Raw genomic sequence first — 23,471 nt, 5'->3', positions numbered from 1 at the left:
AAAACTCCTTTCATGTGTCAATCACTCTGTGAAAATATTAGAACTAACTGAAGTCTGTTCTGACCTTTCCAAACCTTAAATTTATATACACTCATTTCGTTACTTACAGAATGTAACACAAAGAAATATGAACAAGACCTCTATCCTCTCAGATTATTTGATAAGCTTTAATAAGTAACATTATTATGTCAGTGATGGATTGAAAGTTGAATATCTTTCAACATAAACTGATACAAAATAATTGATTTTACAACCTTGAATTAAAATGAGTGCTAAAATCACAATTTTCAGTGCTAAGAGCATATTCCTAGATTTATTTCCTTATTATTCAGATTCTGAAACCATGAAAGTGACTTATTGTGGTTTCACTGTTTGTAATATATTGAAAATGAAGCTGATGTTCACATGAGGGCCTTTTTGAAATAGATTTTCTTGATAATGATGCATTTAAATAATGAACATTACTGGTGGCTGTTCAGTATATTCACAGGATTGAACCTCACCCCCCATTTTTGAAAAAAATAATATTTGTCAAATCACTCTCAGAAGGCATGGATATGCTTTGATTTAATTTTCTAAAGTTAATTGCTTTGTATATCACCCCTCATTTAATATGGATCAGTCTCGTGAAAAAACGTGAGCTGTAGTTTGAACAATGTTCTTTCTTAATGCAGATGTTGCTTGGATTGGATGTTAAACAATACATACATCCAAACAAGTTTTCACTTTAATGTGCTTGAATTGTATATCTGTCATCTTGTATTACAATGTAAGATATAGTTAATAAACTGTTTTAATTTTTTGTTATGATTGAAATAAAACAATTTTTTATTAACTGTGATGTTTTCTTGGTTTTTATTTGTCTGAGTTTGACTTGCATATGTTCAGCATTCAACCTTTTTTTGGATGGGGATAGTACTTACATGTCCAGTGTGGTTAAGGTTTCTAATTTTTGTCAATCTTAAAGGAACAGTAACTCAGGTGTTGGAGTCTGTTAACATTCCAAATGAACTTCTGTTTTTCTTTTGCCAGAGTCAACCAGTATTGTGTATCTGTCCTTTGATTTAGTGAATAGGTAATTGATTTGTTTTTAGAGATGTATTTTCCTCCAGCATTCATATATTCTGTGCAGTATCTATGATTATGAACAATGGACTGATAGAAGACATTCTCAAAAGCTGTTTTTTATGTGAGAACAGAAAAGTATATTTGAGTTCTGGATAACTTTTTATCTATTAAGTGCATATCTTATATGGATCATACTCAACAATGCTCTTTATATAGAGACAAGCTGATGAACATTTGGCTGATTGAAGATATTGTAGTTACCTTTGTTTAGCATCTTCCATTATGTAGAGACTAACTGACCAATGGTAATAAAGGTTCTAGGAGTTCCATATAACCAGGAATGGTTTTCAGTGTCAACTACAGACAAATTTAATGCTTGAAAAAGTGTTTGAAATGTGGCCAAGAAAATAAGAAATGAAACTTAATGTTTTAAAGGTGGCTTTTAGTACAAGCTTTTCATAACATTTTTAGAAATGTAAATTGCAAAGTCATTAGCTATGTAGCTTATCCTTTGGTTTTTAGATATGTAATTTATCCTCTGGTATTTGGATATGTAGTTTATCTCCTGAGCCAGTGGGGTTGTGAAAGGAACAGTGTTATCTTCAGAAGGTATATCTTATCAGTGATCCTTTTGTCTTCATTTAATTTTGATTTTAATACCATTATCGTCTTCGTACGCTATGTTGTGAATGATGAATTTCGTATCCAACAGGTAAACTATTCTTAATAAATGGATAAACTTAAATCACCTGGATTATTATGTCCTGTAGAGTTTGCAATAAACTCTAAGAAACGTTTGTAATAACAATAACGCTCGTGGATGGCTAATACAGTCAAACGGCTATATAACCTCGTGAATAAACATGAAGTTTAATTAGATATTCGAATACGTTGTGGAGCTTATGTACCTTATTTGAGTGAAAAGAGAGTTCTGTACTTTCACATTTTATTGTTAAAACTACATCAAAGATTAGCGCGTGGATATCACTTGAAAATTTGCAAGTTCAGAGATGTTTGTCTTCATTTGATTCTAATTAATTATTTAACATGCAGAGCGAGGGTTGTACGTGTACAATTTTCCTCGAATAGTTCACCAAACCAACTGTATTACCGCATTTAGTATGTGTAGCGGACAGTGTGCCAAACCGGTACAGTGTATTGGCAAGCAGTTACAAACCATCGATTACCGTGCCAGGCGTGGCCTAGCGGGTGTCGCACATGAACTATAAATCCGAATATAGAAGTTTGGATCTGGGAAAGTTGGTAAGTGAGCTTGATATTCGATTGCACTAAAATAAAATTGTTGCTTTCAGATAGAGGAAGGGAGGTTAAAGTAAGTGCCCTGTCTCTCCCTTATTTTACGAGCTAATATCATTACTAGCGCATGTGATTTTAGGCTGTTTGTCGACGCCTACAGCGTGTCGTTAGTACGAAGTCGATTGATGTGATTCTCTTGAGTTGGTAAGACAGAATAGAATCTTCAGTTGTTTCTTTGGCTTTCGATGAAAGTGGTCCAACATGATCGAATAACTGAATATTGCCAACGGTAGTTTTGTGTGACTTCTTTATACCATAAGGTAACTTAATTTGTGGTCTGTTGCCGTAAAAACTTTCTCTGCACTTTGGGTTTCGGACACATTATAATGATCATGCTTAAATTCCACTATACGATCAAACAAGAGTAGTTCAAGTGGTAGGTGCTGTTGACTCGCTTCCTTTTCTCTAGTCTATAAGTTTAGAATTAGGAACAACTATGTGCATATAGCCATTGTTCATCTTTGCTTTAAATTCAGAAAGCTTAAATCAGCCTTCATACATCGAGATCCAGTTACTGTTGCAGAAATATGGGATTGGCACAGCTTTTTGTAGCGCCACCTTTTACCAGATAAATAAGATTTTCTCTCTTAATACCTGATTTAACCTGTTATATTGACGAATTTAGAAAAGATGGCAATGAACAGTCGTCTTCAAAGGAAGTTTTTAGATTTTAACATTTTTTTAGAATATTAAATTGTTAACAAGGAGGCTTGTTTTTTTTTTTTGAACTTCGCGCAAATCTATACGAGTGCTATCTGCGCTAGCCGTCCCTAATTTAGCAGTGTAAGACTAGAGGGAAGGCAACTAGTCATCACCACCCGTCGTCAACTTTTAGGCTACTCTTTTACCAACGAATAGTGGGATTGACCGTCGCATCATAACGCCCCCACGGCTGAAAGGGCGAGCATGTTTGATACGACGGGGATTCGAACCTGGAACCCTCGGATTACGAGTCGATTGCCTTAACCACCTGGCCATGCGGGGCTTCTTGCCGGAGGTAAGCAAACATGTTAATAATTAGAAATTGGAAAATCAGGTTTGTAGATCAGCTGTATAAAATTCGTTTTTAGCTCTCATGATAATATACGACATTCTCTTATTCTTCGCACACGCAAAGCCTCCCACCCCACATGTCTGCGTACTTATAACTATGATAACCCATTGGGTAATCTAAGTGAATTATTCACTGATAAGAAAAATAGTTTGTCTTCTCAACTGCATTCTAAATTAATTTAATCACTCTGATTGGACTTTTGACAAGAAAAGAAAATTGTTTCGAGATTTTAGATAAAACTGTGATTTCCTATAGTGTAAATAACTTATACTTGACTTGTTAGGAATATATTACTTTAAAACGAGTGAACTGAGTGCTGCCTGTTTTGTTCGAATTTATTACTAATAATCACAGGTGCCTACTGTAGAAAAATCCTCATCCCAAATATACGTAAAACACTAATAGTTTTTAATACGACGCCACCCTATGAGATGGTATGTCTCCAGGTGTGGAAGATGCAAATTTGAACAACTTAATAGATGAGATCAAGATTAGGTACAAGAAAAGGGTTTTTGTATGAATTACGTTGTCTTTAGTAAGATATGCAAAATGGTACTGCCAAGACGATTCAAATGACTCAATCTTTGACCTCTAAAGCAATAAAAAAAAAAACCAAACAAACTCAAGGTTACCTATCTGTGCCAAGTGTAACGAATCTAATATTGGAATATGTGCGAACAGCAAAAATAATTAGAGTAGGGTACACTTTGGTGTCCAAGTTAATACTACAAAGTGTCACAAATGCCGATTGTCATTAGCTGAATGTCTGTGAAGGTCCATGTTCAGAAGTGCATTAATGACCAGTGTATATACAGTTTAATTAAAAAAAACAACAGCAGATCCATGTACCAACAAACACATCATCACTTATTAGGTTAGTTGAATGATTTTCATGAGCTAACACTAGAACAGAATTTCCTGGCAGTTGAGGTGCTGTAAAACCATCGAACAACTTCGAAACCATTGTGTATATATATAGTTGGAACCATGCACTCAAACTCCGATCAGGTGGCAATCCCATTCAAAGAGCTGGTGATTATATTTTTCTTCTAAAACCACCAGCAACTTCGCAAGAATGCCATTACGTCAAGCCAAGGATTGTTTCTCGCCCTCATGATTCCTAAAACTTAAATGAGTAATATATTTTACGTCACAAAAAACAATGTATTTAGGCTTAACTACTCGCCAACCGTTAGTTTTTCATACGTGATGTTGTCCTTTATATACAGGGTGTTCGGAAAGCCACTGTGCATTTATATATTTATTAACAAACATGTTTCAATATAGAATACAGGAGGTAAATATGAATGACAATTATAAACAATGTTGAAAGTGACCCCCGTTGACATCAATACAGGCTTGGGTCCTTCTTACTTTGTTTCTAAACACCGCTATCAGTTGGTGGCTTGAAATAGACTGAATGAATGCTGTTATCGATGCTTTCAAAACTGCACAGTGACTTTCCGAACACCCTGTATAAGGTATGGATCTGGATACAGTTTTTGACGTTAATTCTGCAACCACAGTATAACGACGACCCACGGACCGAACTTGGCTCTACGGCTTACTACCAATTACCTGTTGTTAAAATATAAAGTGTTTGCATTAAATATAACATGTTTGTGTAAAAGTCCTATTTTAATAAGTTTGGTAATAAATTAGGGTCTCGCATGTTTGTTTTGAAGTTCGAGCAAAGCTGCACGAAGGCTATCTGCGCTAGCCGTCACTAAATTAGCAGTGTAAGACTAGAGGGAAGGCAGCTAGTCATCACCATCCACCGCCAATTCTTGGGCTACTATTTTACCAACGAATAATGGGATTAGCCGTCATATTATAACGCCTCCACGGTTGAAATGGCGAGCATATTTGGTGTATCGGGGATTCGAACCAGTGATCATCACATTACGAGTGAAACCTTAACCATCTAGCCATGCCATACCACCTCGCATGTTTGTATGGCGCTCCAACCTTCCTCCTTGAAAATGCTGGCCATTTCAGCCGTGGGGGTGTTATAATGGCAAAACCCACTCGGAATCCAATCCCTATGGTCAACTTGTCTCGGATATCCCACTATATGGCTTTGTGTCAAAACAAGAGGAATAAGCACGAGAGAATGGCCTAGAAATCTTGTGGACAAGAATATATGGAAGTATATGATGTATGATTAGCTTTGTTAGGTATTGAGGAATGGTAATATATTATTACTGGTTTTTACTGGCTGTGTTAACAAAGTATATTTAAACTAGTACGGTCTATAATTGTTTACTAACTGGTGACTAATTGTTTACAGACAGACTGGCGACACACAAAGCACGTGTTTGTTTGTTTGTAGCTTGATTTGTGTTGCATGTCGTTGCTTGTAAAGTAGGCTTGAAGAGGCGAGGTCTGTCTGTAAACAATTAGTCACCTGCTGTGGGAATGACGTAGAACTTGCATGTATTTCTTTATGATGACAACACACACCCCCATAAGTTGTTTGTTCAACGATTTTCTGCTGTGTTTAGACGAGTACATTATTAAATATTTATTGTATTCGCTTGCAGAAAATAACAATGTTTAGGGACAGCAAGGGGCCTATTGGTTTACCCGGCTGTCGTATATGCTAAATTAAAGTGAAACTATTAGATAACTAGATTTAAAAGAAGAACAACCCTGAAAGCCAGGCTTTATAATTCGTATAGTTATCAAGTTTTCTCTAAAACTAACTTATATTTACTGCCTCCACAACATCTGAAAGCAACCCATTCCAATGGCCAATTACCCTGTTAAAAAATAGTTTTTTTTAAGATGACTTGCACCCTGCCAAAATTTATATTTGTGTCCCCTAGTCCTACTGTTCTCACCGTTAAGTGTGAAAAAAACATTATGCATCGATACTATCAGTTCCTTTTACAATCGTAAACACTTCAATCAGATATTCAACTCTTATTCTTTGAAGAGAACAAGTTTTAAAATTTGTAGTTCATACAAGAATGGTTTAGGCATTCTAACAATAAAGTTAAAAACAAAACGTGTTTCCAGATAGTAATAATAACTAGTTTCAGTCCACGTTTTGATATTGTGGCGTTATAAGGGTTGATACTACTTTCCCTGATCAAGACACAAAGACGAAACTTTAAATAAAGTTTCTGTTGTTATTATCTGTGTGTGAAGATCAGTTTTGTAACTTTACTGCGTAAATTTTGTAATCTTAGTAACTACAGAGACTGTGTCCATGGCTTGAAGTGTTTGTGTGTGTTTAGGGGGGGAGAGATATAAATATAGCAACATATCCATGTGTGTCATGTTTTAATGATTGCGAAAAACAGGAAATCACTTGAATAAAGAGGAAACTTGATGGGGAAGATGACATTTTCTACTTTCGTCATATAGGTGACTCAATTCTTTTATTGTATAGTCTGTTGAGTCCCAAAAACGATAAGAGAAGCAGAAGATAAATAAACAACAACAAAAAAAACAACTGATTTCTGGATGTTGTGCAGGTCCGACGGCATTGATATCAAAACGGATCTGTTTTAAATTTCTACGAGGGAGTTGGAGGAAATATACTGGTTAGACTTTAACTCACAGAAAGGGGCGTATCAACATCGGTGTTCCCTCTACTTCCAAGACTCACTCTCTGTGTGATGAATTTTCTGTTAAAATATACATATTCTAAACTAGAATGGATTTGTTTATATTGAGGATCAGACATGTCGCAGTGGTTGACATTTGTTTAATATTCATTTTTTCAGTTAATAGATTTTCATATTAGCTTCGATTTGCAGTTGACTTGAATAATTTAAATGTTTCTTTTAATCTGTGTTTTAATAGAATAACAAGGTGAGGGTGTTCTGCAGTTGTTTGTATAACCAGTTGCCTTTTCTTTGTCTCGGGTGTAGTTACACAATTCAAAGCCTTGGCTGTGTTGCAATTTAGTTGAAACGTCTATTTGACCTAAAATTGACCTCTTCTGGGATATTTGAGGATTTTTACGACGCGAAATTTCTACTGAACATGCAAAGCAAAAGTTTTGTTTGTTTGTCAAAAAAGGGAATATCTATGTAATATTGAACAATACTGATAAAACCAGTTCAGTCGTGATTCCATCAGGGAGGAAAAAATCGATTTTCCCCTCTCGGCTACCAATCACAGTCTGGAGGTATTGAAGAAAATTAAACAGTTTGTAGCTGGAGGTAACCAAAGATAGTTATCACTTGTAACTAAAGTTGGAACTTTTCTTTTAAAAGTAATGTGTATAACACACACGAACTTAGGTCTACAATACGACACAAAGTTCAGTTCACAGGCAAAGGTACAGGTGTAAGATCAACTATTGAAAGCTCGGCGTACGTGAGTTATGTGGCTCGTGCCAAACGGAAGTTTTGTTTGTTTTTTGAATTTCGCACAAAGGGCTATCTATAGTAGCCGTCCCTAATTTAGTAGTGTAAGACAAGAGGGAAGGCAGCAAGTTATCACCACCCACCGCCAACTCTTGGGCTACTCTTTTACCAACGAATGACTAGCTGCCTTCCCTCTAGTCTTACACTGCTAAATTAGGGACGGCTAGCGCAGATAGCCCTCGAGTAGTTTTGTGCGAAATTCCAAAAACAAACAAACTATTAAATGGCTTATATCTCACATGAACTGTATGTTCAACCGCCCACAAGGTGTTTATTGCAGCTTGTCAGCAGTCTCGTGAATAGAGGTCTGAGCTCATGCTAGTGATTATAGTTTTTGTTTTCTTATCTTTGTTATTGATTTATCAGATGGAGTTCTTATTCTGTGTATAAAGCTGGGTATCTACTGTGTACACCGCGGGAAACCGAATTTTAGCGTTGTAACCACGCGAACTTATCGCTGACCCACTGGAAGACTATAATGTAAAGTGATCGTTTTGTTTATTTACAAACTATATTTGTAACATTATTGTTTCTTTCTCAATGATAGAAGACCGATTATGTGGAGCTGATTGGGTCAGTGGTTAGCGTACTCATGTGTGAATCAGATGATTCACGCTTAGGGACTTTTTGCTCTAAAATACACACACACACACACACACAACACAACGAAATATAAATGTTTTTTTCCTTTTCAGACTATGGATGAGGAGTGACGGCCAAATTCTAGTATTCGATCAAATAGATTAGGTCATGAGCGATTCCGTTGACTAGATGCCTTCTCACTGATCTAGTGGTCCCAATTAGGCCTTCAAAAGCCTGATTCGCAACCCGCACTGTAATAAGATATTGTAAAAGGTAAATAAAATTGGATTTCGGGAATGATATATCCCTAACAACCTGAAACTCGTATCTTAGCTGTATGATTATCAACTGAATTGTCTTGATGTGGAAAATCATTTGGGACCTTTGCTCTAATTTTGAAATTTAAAAAGTAGGAAAGACGGCACGTAGATGTCTCTTGTGTAATTTTGCGCGAGATAATTGGATTTGAAAATTTTTTATTGATTGGTCCCTTGGTCGATTTTCTAGAAGAATAAAGGTTTCAGAGTTTCGTACAACTTTAAAATGTTTCATGTCTAACTCAAGATGATAAATAATCTTTATTCTTTTTCTACCCCACAGATGTTAGCTTGAAAGATAGAAAAACGACGATTTCTCGTATCCAGAAGTTAAAGAAACGCTTTAGCTGTAACTTCGGCCGGCTGTGTGAGTATAATTAATTCTGTTAAGCAATTCTGTTACCATTCTTCAATGGTAAGCATGCTGGAAAGACTTTGAAAATTGTTAACTGATTTTAAACAGTTACATGTTCCATTGTAATACATTTAGTATTTTATGTTGTTTGGAGGCGAGTAAAGCACACTTTACTCTAAACTGTTGTTCTGTTATTAATGGGTGGATTTGGATCCCATTGCCTTTTTAAACACTTTTTGTTTTGTTGTAGTTACAGGCATCCAGTAATGAAAATATGTATATATCACCAACAATGCAATTAATTCCTCTTATTGTCGGTATGGTTCTATATGTATTTAAGGTACAAAATGAGTGGCTTCAAATAATTTGGTAATCGACAACTGCCCTCACCAGTAGGAAAAGTTTATTAACCAGTTTAGCAGGTTCTGGGTTAATGCAACTTTACAAATAAATACGAACTTTATAAGTTGTGAGACGAATGTTTAATTTTAAAAAAATATATATATAATCGTAAATTTCGATTTGCAAAGTTGCAGTGAGAAACTGGATAAGTTTTTTTTTTTTTTTTTTCTGATTTGATTCGAGGAAGTTTAAGGATATTAATGGTAACGCATGGGTGAGTGATTGGTGTTACGTGTTTCTAAATGTGCCACACGACTGCGAGTAGTCTTTACGCTGACGCATGCTCTGTAACCATCGATGATTCTCAGTTGTTCACGTACTCTCGCAGCTTCAGACGCCAGGAAGTTTCAATGGGTGTGACATGAGTATCTGCCCGTCATTAAACTTAAGATTTAAATTGTTTAACTTATTAACGCGAGCGCGTAAAAGATGTTATCACTCTAGCAGTCGTAAGCCTAATTATATGCAAAGGCTGTCGCATCACAATGGAGTTAACACAAGTAAGATTGAACGAACTTCGGAAAGATCGTTTCACACTTTTTCAGTTTTGCCGAAACAATTAATATTCTTGATAAAAGATTTGATTAATTGAAAGAAATGCATAACCACGAGTACTTTGTTCATCTAGTGCAGTAGGTTTCAAACTCTTTGTACTCACTAGGAAAACAATGTTAACTTCGTGGCACACTCGCCAGACCTCCCACCCAAAAGAGGACAGCTTTTTTGATCCAAAACATGCAGTACATTAATTTGTGTTTATTTTGAACATCCTGTGTTAGGATGATAAGGCTAGTTTGGACTAAATATACTTTATTTTACATCGTCATTAAAAAGCATACTTGATGCTATACATTTACAAAATTTCTCAGCACACACAGAATGGCTTCACAGTGTTTGGGAACCACTGGTGTAGATCGTGAAGTATCTGGCGATAGGAACGCGATGATTATACCTTACCCACTTTGAGGTTAGAAATTTTACAGAAAATTCTTTGTGTGACGTTTCTTATGGTCAGGTGTTTCCAATACTGGTATGAGTATTAACACTTTTACTAATAAAGCAGAGAATAACGTTGTTATTTCAAGTGAGTTTCTTGTCATCAAGGATCTGCGATCTAATCCTGAAATACAAAATACCAGTTTTGTTAAAATGTTAAAGGAAAAACTGGGACATCAAAGCATACATTCTGGCGATTTTCGCAAAAAAACAAACAAACTATTGTACTAGTTTTGGTTTGAAGCTTAGCTTGTCTGGCATACAGGTGGCGTCTTCTTAAGATATCGTACTTGCAATTGTAGACATTGTAAAAGTGATACTTAATCTAATTATTCGGTTAAAACCGCTGGACAATGTACGTTGTGGTGGCGAGGTCTGCCATTCGTTTGGTCAGTAGTTCAGAACTAGTGACGATTATACCTGAATCCTAAGTCATTCTTTGCCCTAGACGTTTGAATCCCACGTGTACATAAGTTGTTCGTATTGAAGGTTTCAGTTCATGAATGAACATTTTGTATTTTAGTTAGCGACACTGATAGAAAACAAAGTTTTGTTACGGTTTACAACACGTATAGAAAGGTGGAACAATTTTGTATCGTTAAAAAACGTTCATTTTTTTGCCCTTGTTTAAAAATTAAACTCTTGTGCTTTCATGTGGTATTTACACACAAAATGTGAAAAAAGTATGAATTTGTAACTTTGTAGGTGGCGCAGTTGACGCAGTAAAGTTCATCTACACTGATCAATACTGCTACGTCTATACATATATATAATATACATATACATGTATTGTATGCCAGACGAAAAGTAGACAGAATAAAATATATTGAGCTGAAAAATTTAAACAGTTGAGATTTTATCAAAATTTAGAAAACAAGCAAAAAAAGAAACAAAAAACAAAATATGTATGCCGATTATTTCGGTTTTTGATAACGAAAACCATACGAAGCGCTGTTACCTTGAGGTCGAATCTGATTTTTGACCCTTTATTTTAATTTTTGAAAGTTCCATTACGAGTTGTTTCACCTCATTATTATTAATCTGACCGAATTTGTGTGAAGTTAGGATAAAAAAAATTATCATGTCTACATGCATTCGTTGCAGTTTGAAGTCTTCATGATATTTGTTTTGATTTGCTCACTGGTGTGACGTGATTAAAGCCAAGAACTTGGTCTTTGTATATATTGCTTCTCCCGATGCGTTTGAAAAACTGCGCACGCAGAAAAAAATCAACATTCACGTTTGGAATGACGACAGATCAGACATGAATAATGTTAATGACATATTTTGTTTTACAAGCATGATATTTTACACTAAACTGTTAATAATTAATTACACTATCGTTCATGACTGAAATGCTCAACAATTACTTTTCGCAGTGGACGGTACAAGTAGTTCAGAAATTTGGTTCCGAAGGAAACCAAGAGTGCAAAAAAATAACATTTTAAAAGTCCATGTAATAACTTAAATTGATAGATTAACTTTTCCCGCCATTGAAGACGGGTACTTTTGCTTGTTCGTTAATAGTCACACGGGTTATACCATCTGTTGTATTTATATGTTACGTGTCCCACGATAGGTCAGCGGTACGTTTATGGACTTACAACGTTAACATCTGTAGTTTCGGTCCCCCACGATAAACAAAGCGCAAATAGCCATTATGTAGCTCTGCTGTAAAAGTTACAGTAACCTGTGATTGGACTGAAATGGTTTGATGTCTATTTAAATAAAATTGTACATTAAAAAAGACATCCTCTCGATTCTACACCTCATGTTTACAGTAATGAATGTCTGTATTACATGAAGTTGAACCTGTACACGCACTCCAGTTAGTTTAATTTCATTCATCACCATAATCCACGTAATATCCATGAAATGCTCTAAGTTACAAAACACTAAACACTTTAATACTAGTTCAGTGTAATCGCAGACTTACTGTTGTTATTAGAGCAAAGCTGAACAATGGCTAACTGCTCTTTGTTTATCGTGGGGAATCGAACCTCAGATTTTAAAATTGTAAATTTATTTCAAAACCGATTGATAGTCGTGAAAAGGCTCGAAGTCGAAACATGTAGAGTGCCTTTTGTTTCTTTTTTAATTTCGTGCAAAGCTACACGAGGGCTATATGCGCTAGCCATCTCTAATTTAGCAGTGTAAGACTAGAGGGAAGGCAGCCAGTCATAACCACCCATCACTAACTCTTGGGATACTCCTTTACCAACGAATAGTGAGATTGACCGTAACATTATAACGCTCCCACAGCTGAGCGTGTTTGGTGTGATGGGGATTCGAACAGGCGACCCTCATATTACGAGTCGAGCGCGTTAATCACCTGCCCATGCAAGGTAAGAGTGACTGTTTACGACCGCGTTGATTGGTTTTTAAATGCAATGTTTATTGTATGTTATACAACGTTGGTGGTTGAATATTTTAATATAGTTATCGATGTTTGAAGAAAGTCTTTATTTTTGACCTTCTTTGTGGTATGTTTGTATTATTGTTTGTTTTTAGGGAGGAATTTTTTATCTTATTTATTCACAGTTTTCATTATAGGATTTCCTGTTGTGAATTTGTTGTTGAATTTATTTCTAGAGAGTTTGTTTTATTTAAGTCTTGTAGTGTAACATATTGATGTATAAAAGACATTTTAATATTAGTAATTATTGCTATCTTTTAGAAAGTTATATTACTTGGATAGTTTTTATCATCTGTATTCTTGTCGTCTTTTGAGGGGTTATATTTTGGGTCTTTTTTGTGATTATGTTGTTGGCTTTATTTGTGGGGAGCTTGCATTGTTGTCCTTGTTTTTGAGGAGTTTATGTTGTTCGTTTTACCATAAACAATATGGATATTGGTCTCACTTAACAAACAAAAATGATTAAAACATTAATAGAAGTCGGGAATGAAGCAAAAAGCAGTGGTCAAGACATAACAGTTTTGTGTACAGGGGCTGAGTGCTTCATAACTTACATATTCAATGAGAAGTGAAGCATGTTTTACTTATCTTGTATCATGAATGCTCATTAACATTGATTTTTGCCTTTTTTGTGTTTTCTATAAACGTGTAAAGATATTTTCTCCACTACTTTGTTCGCTCAGACTATGAATCCGGGGTTTTCTAGTTCGCGTCTCATTAAGGTAAAAATCACCTTCCGTATTTTAGAACCATGGGTGCGATATGAGAACGATAGTCAAATAGGAGTAGTTCAAAGATTGGCGGTAGGTGTTGTTGACTAGCTGTTTTTCCTCCACTTCAGTAGTTTCATATTAAGGACGGCTAGCGTATATTATCGTTGTGTAGCTATTCGGGAAAATTTTAAAATCACGACTGTTGCCAATAACACTGCACAACAATTTTTGTGAAAAGTTTTTGCTGATTGTGACACGTACCTGGTGGGTATGCACAAATAAAGATTTGGTTTTGTACTTTGAGAAATAGACAGTTAACTGTTTACCGGCGATAACGTATTTAACTGCGTTTATGTTTCTAATACGCTATTAAGTTCAACATAATTAAAAGTGTTTTGCTCCTGATTTTCATTTGTATTCAATGTCCCGTTGCATCACGTTGCAGTGTCCAACAGTAGTCAGCAAGCATTGACGGATTCCAGTTGCCGTGATATCGTTTACCCATTGTAGCAAAGCTGAGGATTTCGATGAAACGGTACGTGATGGGCAAATTTGGATGTGATTTTCGTGATAAGCAACCAAAAATCTGTAAGGAACATTCAATAGTGTTCAAGAAGCAAAAACTTTGTTTGCAGTGTGGTGAATGTTTGGTTTATTCGACACGTTATACATGTGGATATTTAATTTGTTACTGTTTGATAGTATGTACGTAGCTATCTTCAAATACTTTGCTCTCTATGTTTCTATTGCTGGAATAAAAGTATTCCGAAACCTTCGACACTTGAGTATCGCTGTGATGTAATAACCATTTAGAAAGGGGGATTCCCAGACTGGAGAATACAGGAAAGTGTCAGGATGAGTGTAGGGGCTTATTCAGGATACAGAACGTTCTCGTGGCCTCGTACTGAGAAAGTGTGAGTCCTTGTTTCAGAACATTCACTTCGCTTTTGTACATCGCAGTTTATAGAATTAGAGTATTCCGAAATGTGTACTACCTCGCTTTTGTACGTTGCTGTTGTTAGAATAAGCGTATTCCGAAACGTTTGTAACTTCCTTGTCGTCATGGCTACAGTTCACATTCCTCCTTCAAGAATCTTCAGCCGGAGATTTTTAAAACAAAGAGAAAATTGTAAAACTGATTAACCCTGAGTTGGCACTAAAAAAGTCCTAGTTGACTCAGAGGACTTACAGTCAGTCCAATGATGTCAGTTGGGTCTGAAGAATCAGACAAAGCTGCAAGTGCTTCATAAAACTTCCCTGCTTGTAATCAAAACTTCACTCAACAGGCATAACGGAAAGCCAACTGTAGGAAATTATAGGAGAGACTTGTCTTAAGCTATGCGTTATCATCAGCACCAAGAACATCAGATCCGGGAAGTGTTCTCTCTACATCGAAGAATTTGTTTGTTTTTGATGCTTTTCATAAAAAAACAAAAGACTTCACGTCAATTTGGTTCATTTTTAAAAGGAAAGAATTATAAAAGAGCAAAAGTAAAGGTAACAAAGTATCAAGTTAAATATACCATATCTTACAGTACTTTTTCAGTTAAGTTAAAAAAAGATATTTTACTTTTCTTCACATGGACAAATGTCGCAATCTGACTATTTTACCCTACCCCAGGTTTTAGGAGGTCAAGAATTCGCTAAACAACAATATTCTTATAATATTTTTGATTGTGCTAAAGAAAAGCGTCAGTAGTTTCCTCAACACTTCTCGCACTATTATACAGTAGTGTGTTCTTTGTCAGGCAGTCAATAAACACTAAAATGACGTCACATAAGGCACGTTCAACCTTGCAATTTGACGTCACTAAAATGTGTACAGTTCATGAATTGCTAGAAGGATTGTGCGTTTTATAGGCTATAATACAGCAGGACATGTTAACTTCAAAAGCAAGAAATAAAACTTTATCCTTAACTTTGGAGTTCTTTACTCTTGAAATAGAACACTTTTGCGACTCTGCGCAAGGACGTTTAGCGTACACAATATTTTATACAAATTCATTTTTTTAGGGAGCGTAACGCTGAACAATGAAAAATGTAACAACTCGTGTGTGCCCCTATTAATATCACAATAACCTATTCCAGAAAACGAAGATAATGTTTTAATGCTTTATTTAGTGTAAGCGAATTTGTCCAAGGTGTAATCTCTAGACGTTTATAATGGTTCTAAACATAGACGTCACATATGAAATTACAAAGAAAGTATCTATGTTATGTCATGGTTTCTTTGAAACGACATGAAATTGTAAACGTAATATAAACAATAAGTATTCAGTTGTTTCTGTAGAACAACTTCTTTTGTTACAGGTAGTTCTATATCATGAGAAAAATGAGAGGAATGGAACGGGTTTTCCTGACGTTTCAAAGGTCACTTTCGTTTTTCAAACACGCACGTTGCCAAATGTGTGGCATCTCTGAGGTTTTAGCACCACTGAAAAGGCCTAGCATGGCCTTTATGGTTAGACTTGCATTGCAGGCTCTAAATTCTTCATCGAACACGCTCGTTCTTTCAGACTTGGGGTCGTTATTATTTACAGGCCAATCCTACTGTTCGTTGAGAAAGAATAGTTCGAGAGTTGTAGCTGCCATCTCTAGGCCATCATATCGTAATTACAGATGATCTAGTACTTCTGACACTGATGACTAAGAACTGGATTTTTTAAAGGTTCAGGCCCAGCATGGCCAGGTGGTTAAGACACTCGGATTGTAATCTGAGGGTCGCAGGTTCGAATCCCCATCACACCAAACATGCTCAGCCGTGGGGGCGTTATAAAGTGACGGTCAATCCCACTATTGGTTGGTAAAAGAGTAGCCCAAGGATTGGCGGTCGGTGGTGATGATCAGTTGCCTTCCCTCTAGTCTTTCACTGCTAAATTAGGGACGGCTAGCGCAGATAGCCCTCGTATAGCTTTGCGCGAAATTCAAAATAAACATACGAGGCCCTAATTTATTACCCGACTTACTAAAATAGGACTTTTATACAAATATTTTAACTTTAATGCAAACTTCTCTTGTTTAACTTATAACGTATATATTTAGAACTTTTGTAAGCTCTCCTCCAAAAAAACAAAGTATTAAGTTTACGGATGACTTTTAAATTTGGTCAATAAATTGTTGTTTTGTTTCAGAAAATAGTTCTCATAGATTTATATCAGAAATCCAATACGAAAAACGATACAAGTTTCTTCTTCGTGGAGGCGTGTCTTAATGTATTTTTGTAAGTGTTACGAAAATCTGTCTGTTGTTTTGTGTTTGCCCACTTGTATCGTAAGCAACCTACGTCCAAAGGCGCCTGTAATATGTGTTTGCTGTAACACAACCGTATTGCAGCAATTAAGGTAAGTGGCGACTGTATTATTTATTGTTATATCACACTTGCATTCGCAAAAAGTTTTAATTGAGAGAGATAAGTCGAATAATGTATATACAAAACTGTCTTTAGTGCCAGGGTGTGGACATTAGTGAAATTAAGCTTATAAATGTAATAAAAAAAAAAAACGTGATTATCCATTAAAAGTATATCTGTATATTTAACGAAATAGGCAATGTGTATTGTCGTTTAAAATATTCTTTCGTTTAGGCTTAGCGCAAGTTCAAATCAAACATATGATATCTTACGAAAAAAAAATGCTTAGAGAATTTCATCTAATCCACTTAAAATATATTTGAATGGTGCATTGATTAAAATTCGCCTGTCTGATCTGGTTGTAGTTAAATGTAAAAGAAGTTAATGACATGCCGTCGAAACGGATTGTATTCGACGAGGCATGTGTAACCTGCCTATGCGTGTCATGCATGGATAATTAGGAAGTGAGCCTCTAATGTAACATACCTCGTAAGGTTCACTTTAATGAACCTTTTGAGCAGTTCGTCAGGACAAAGGTATCTTTGAGAATGAGGAAATCTCGCATTCTGTAACACCTGTGAAGAAAAGTGTCGAGTTCAATGGGCGTGAAGTTCTATTTTTGGAGAACAGAGTATTAAAAAAACAAACAAACTCCACGATCGTTTCCAACTCCATGGGTTCAACTGATACTATCAAAGAAATGAAGTTGCTTACTTCCAAGAATGTTCTATCTGTAGCTGTGTGTCTCGGGATTCATTGGATTTGCCATTGAGTCACTGTGACATCATCCGATGTACGTTTTCACCCGTAGAATCGCTATGAGGTCACGCATCGATAAATATAATCTTGTAATAATTCGTTCATTACACGGCTTGAAAAGGATTGATTTGATGCTGTCTCTTTCAGCATTTTAGGCAAGGGGCTAAAATTGTTAAAATAATTTGATGTTATTGTACAGGTCGTGAAGGTTAAGTTACAGCTATTTGCGTGTCCACACGTAATTTCCGTCAATTCACTCAAACTAAGATTAATAATAATTAAGCAACAGTTACGTTTGATTTGCGCTAAAATCAGAAAAGAGCATCCTAACATTATGAAAGGACTTCATGTAAATGAATTTACAGTTTATCTTCAACATAGCTTTTATTGGAAAAGGCTTTGTCGTACATAAGGCTGATACGTCTTAATGACGGAATTTTTTTCCTGCAAGGTTTCTATGATCCGTCTAGTGCACGAATATAACGTTATCCCAGCATTCGTTTCAATAGTCCAATCGCACAGAAATTCACAGGCACTTGCTTAATATGAAATAGCATTAATACCACTTTCCCATTTTATTCTCCAACTGCTTAAAGTATGCTACGGGTGTGCGTGTACTTGTGACTTCTAGGTGGAAATCCTTGGTTATGTTGCATACTGTTGCCTGGGACACATGGGCATCTTTCGCCATTGACCTTTATGTTTGTGGACTGTTAGCCGAGACCCCACATTTTGCTTAATATAACTGAGAAAGACTTGTTACAGTTTTCTGTCTGGATGGTTTTATTAGCTGATTCTTATTTATTTGTTTTGCGCTGTAATTAAGTAAAAGGAAATTCAAAATGTCTGATCGTCTTTATGGTTTGAGCGAACGAGCATTTTTGGTCGTAAAAGGCCATTTCGTACTCTTCCTCAAAGTAATGCTCATTCGGTGACATCACACAAGTTACGTAACGTCAAAAATGTTAAAAAGCAGTTCTGATATATTCCGTCTAACCTTTGTTTTATATGGGCTGACTTGCTGATTTGCATGTTCAAAATCGTTTTAATGTAATTCGTGTTTAGGAACTTCAAGGAATCTACTGGTTCATCTCAGTTATCCCATCCTCTAACCTAAACTAAAACTATTAGATAGATAAATAAAAATCTTAAAGCCAGCCCTTATCGGGTTAGTCATTCGGATTGAAAGTACTAAATACCAAATTAATACAATCTTATCGTCTAACAATTAATATATCTACGATACTAAACTGCTTATTGTTTCATAGTTATTGTGTTTTTTTTGTTTAGTTTAAAGTCGTTTTGACTTACCGTTTAGTGACCTGAGTTAATTCAGATTTTATGGCATTGCGTCTAATTTATTATTCGGTTTTATACAGTGAACCAACTATTTAAAGATAATATTGCAAATTTCTTTTCACCAAAGGTAAATTAAAAACGTAATCTGTGATGTAATTGTATTGGTTTCGTTGGAGCAACTAAATAGTGATTTCTAGGTAGACACCAACCTGTCTTGGTTTAGCAGGATTTCCTTTAGTATCGTGTAATGTCGGACAACTTGAGGCTGTATTTCTCCGAGGCAAGATGGATAAACAATTGATTCTGCAGTTAGCTGAATAAATGAAAACACTTAACTCCATAGGTCTTGTTATATCATTGAGAGTTCGTTTATTCTTTTGTTTGAACGAGATTTTAAAAAGTCCACACTATGGGGAAGAACACCATGAATGATTTAATATTTCGTAGAAAAATTGGAAGAAAGTGGAAGTTTAAACCCCACCTCTCCATTTACTGATGTTTTGGAATATACTGTAATGCTGCATGTTGTTATGTTTGGTAATTAATAAAACATAAATTTATAAATACCTGATATTTTTGGAGCATGCTTAATACGTTACTTGAAAGGTGATATACACTATGGGTTTTGGATAAATTCCTTTCAAATATGTGTGCAGACAAAAATTGGCTATGAATAACGTACCGTGATTGTTCATCCGAGGGTTCAAGGTTCGCATCCCGAAATGTGTTGTGTACTCTGCGATTGACGCTTAAATTCCACTATTCGGTCAGGAAGTAGTAGCATAAAAGTCAGCAGTGGGTGCTCTTAATTAATTAATTATGCTTTTCCTCTAGTCGGTTCGAAATAAGTGGCGGTAATGCGCAGATGGACTGTTCGGTGACTTTGCGCGAAAATCCTGAAGCAAATAAACAAACCGGGTACATAAGAGTATCCTGTATATCGACTGAAATTGTGTCTACGCTGATACTTTTGGTTGTTTGTTGACACATTAAAGTAACAAACATTGTCACGTGGTTGATGATGTAGAAGAGAGTTACTAACAAAACACTTCACGGAGTATTTAAGGGGAGAACTTTTTTGTTAGTGCTACAAGTATGCGATTAATGCTAAGCCTACAAGGCGACATTCACAAAGACCTCTTACATTTTGATGTTTTTTGTTTATTCGCTAGACAGTAGATTTAGCTATTGTCTTACTAATCTGATGAATTCGTGAAAACTTTCAGCTCTTAACGTATTCATCAGTTCACGCCGATACTACTTTAGTTATGTATCATAATTTAATAAGAATATTATAGTAACAATACTTTGAAACTGTGGTTGCTATGACAATTCTAAATTAGGTTACTACAATTATGATGAATGTGTAAGATTACCATAATAACCACAGTTTAAAAGTATCGTAGTAACAAGTGTTTAAAATTAACATTACAACCGGTTTCAAAGTACCAGTAACCACAACTGAAACTCTGGCTTAAAAGTTAGCAGATCTGAAACTCAAGCTCCTTCGAATAGTTCGCTATTCTTCTTCATAGTAACTATCACAGCCACTGGTTAACGGTACGATAATATCCGCAGTAGTAACCACCTTTATCTACAATTAAAAATTGTTTTAGTAACAACGATTTTGTGGCCTGACATGGCCAGGTGGTTAAGGCACTCGACTCGTAATCCGACGGTCGCAGATTCGAATTTCCGTCACACCAAACACGCTCACCATTTCAACCATGGGGGCATTATAATGTGAGGGTCAATCCCACTATTCGTTGGTAAAAGAGTAGCCCAAGAGTTGGCGGTGGATGGTGATGACTAGCTGCCTTCCCTCTGGTCTTACACTACTAGATTAGGGACGGCTAGCGCAGATAGCCCTCGAGTAGCTTTGCGCGAAATTAAAACAAACAAACAATCATAATCTCTGAAGTTCACCGTGAACCACTGGGAGTTAGTCGACATATTTCATGATGTGTATGGAATTGAACTAAATTTAACGTGTTTTTATATGCTTCTATAAACATCATCCATAAGTTACTAATCAATTTGTACCAATTGTACATCCGTTTGGGTCTTTCCTGTATTGATGTGTGTAATTAAAACCTCATGAAATCGACTTACATGATCAGTAAGCTGTTGACCAGTCAGTGTGTTATATGTATTAGAAACCTTATGAAACCAATTTCATATGAACAGGTGTGTTACAACATTGTTTTAATCGTTCATAGTTTCTTAAACATTCATTTATTCAACCAACCGTGATACAAGTTATCTAACGTTTCGTATCCTCTATTTTTCAACGCAGAGGAAAAGCGTTTTGTGTTCTTGAGCGCACTTAAACTTTTTTATAACTGATTTAAAATCATGTAAAAGTAAATGGATATGTTTGTGTGTGTAATTAATTTACGTGACATTTAATCTTTATGTGGACATTTATTCTTAAAATGAAATAAAAGTAGGCTTCTCCTTGTCGTATTAATTGTAGTTTTGTGAAATAGATTTGTTCTGGTCAAAGAAGAGGATTTAATCATTGGCTTTTTTTTAGCTTGGGGGCGGGGAGATAAATGTAAGATAATTAAAGAATAACATTTTATTCGAAAAACAGTAATCATCCCAATAACAACGACACATTCTTATTGGCGTTATTGTCTATTTGTGGGATATAAGTGGGGCCATCTGCTAGTTTTGTGCCAAGTAGAAAGAAGTAACGTGTTTTTTCAACAGTATCTGTTTTCTTGTCCTCGTTACTAGCTGTAGTTATCACTAATAACAGTAGAGGGCTTTAGAGTTTAGATCAGTAATATTTCACGGATTCTTTTGTATTGTTTTCGTTCGTGTCACTCTGATAACTTCTAATTGATAGGATTAAGTGCCTGAACTGGTTGATCACATTGGTTTATGTTTTTATTCCTCTTATATGGAGGAGACAACATAACTACTACGTGATATGTAGACGTATTACTTTCAGTAACAAAACAATGTTATATAGTTACTTGGTCAGAAAAAGTAAATTTTTCAGTCAGTTTTTTTCAGATATTGGTTTTATGTTCCAGTTGTTAGATATTAGGAAGGTTATTTATTTACGCTAAACGCATGAAAGATGAAATTTGTTTTTGCTCTAATTGTCAAATGGCTACACAAATATACGTTGTTACTACTTTATAATTTGAAGGAAATTCGTTCAGAACAACTGGATCTTAAAATCCCTTATACTTAAGAACAATAGAGTTTTTCAGTTTAATTTTCTAGATCTCTCTAATTTCGACGAAATCTGTAGCATCTACAGCAAAAGCTTTGTTTAAAACATTGTTAACAAGTTATTAGTAAACATTTTGTTTAAAATACATTGTTAACAACATATAAACATTTTGTTTAAAATAAATTGTTAACAAGTTATTTGTAAACATTTTGTTCAAAATAAATTGTTAACAACATGTAAACATTTTGTTCAAAATACATTGTTAACAACATATAATCATTTTGTTTAAAATGCATTAACAAGGTATAATAAACATTTTATTTACACTACGTTGTTAACGAGGTATAATGAACATTTTTTTTCAAATGCATTGCAAGGTATAATAAACATTTTGTTTACAATATGTTGTTAACGAGGTATAATAAACTTGTTTTCCAAGCACATTAAGAGTAAACGTTTCATTTCAAAGACATTTAGTTGAAGCAAAAATTTTAAGTCAGACATCATTAAATCTGTTGTAGTAAACATTTTGTAGTTATCGTATTTTTCATTTCTTTTTACCGACTATTAACCATAATTAGTCACTTTCTTTTAGTTTAGTTTAAAAGTAATTCACTTTTAAGTAAACCACTTATTCACTATTTTCTTCCTTTTCATATTGATTAACATGCCAGGCTATGAATCTGAGAGTTCATTGTTCAAGTCCCATTGCAGCAAAATCGTGCTCCAGACATTGGGGACGTGGCTGCGTTATAAGAGTAACAAGTAAATCCTATAATTTGATTAAAGAAGCCAAAAAGCTGGCCCTGGGTGCTGTTTACCGGCTCCTTTCCATCTGGTTTATCAGTTCAAAATTAGTGACGGTTATGCGCAGATTTCCATTGTGTAGCTTTGAGCAAATATCCGAAACAATCTTATTTTACCACAACCAGTTATTGTTTTTCATTTTTACTGAAAATAAAGCAGTTTTTAATGATGGATAACACCAATTAGCATTAGCTACAATATTTTTATTTTTTGCTATCGGTAAATCACTTAGTTACTACTATTCATGTTGACAATAATTATCCACAACTGTTTTGTTTCACTGACTGTGAACTACTTTTAGTTACTAAGTGTTTTTCTACCAATGATAGTACACAATTTTTCACTTTATTTTAACCAATGCCAGGCGTTACAGCTGTGCTTTTTAATCTTGATTTATGTAAAAGACATTTAATTAGTAATTATTTCTTTTTAATAGAAAGTTGAATAGTGTTTATATTTATTATT

General features: G+C 35.2%; 1 protein-coding gene across 2 annotated transcripts in view; it reads left to right on the top strand.

Annotated features, from left to right (window-relative positions):
• The window catches only part of LOC143241005 (cyclin-dependent kinase 14-like), a 124,836-nt gene that overhangs the window by 7,912 nt on the left and 93,453 nt on the right, over positions 1-23,471 (top strand). For both annotated transcript variants that reach the window (XR_013022135.1, XM_076484408.1), the window contains exon 2: positions 9,004-9,087. Coding sequence is in view for 1 of the 2 variants with exons in the window: in XM_076484408.1 (XP_076340523.1) it covers positions 9,004-9,087 (84 nt within the window). In the remaining variant the exon portion in view is untranslated. The remainder of the gene's footprint in view (positions 1-9,003; positions 9,088-23,471) is intronic.

Source organism: Tachypleus tridentatus, chromosome 13 (genome assembly GCF_004210375.1).
Source record: "Tachypleus tridentatus isolate NWPU-2018 chromosome 13, ASM421037v1, whole genome shotgun sequence".
In the NCBI taxonomy this organism is placed as follows: domain Eukaryota; kingdom Metazoa; phylum Arthropoda; class Merostomata; order Xiphosura; family Limulidae; genus Tachypleus; species Tachypleus tridentatus.
The sequence above is the reverse complement of the archived record's forward strand: the minus strand, read 5'-3'. Positions and strand labels throughout refer to the sequence as shown.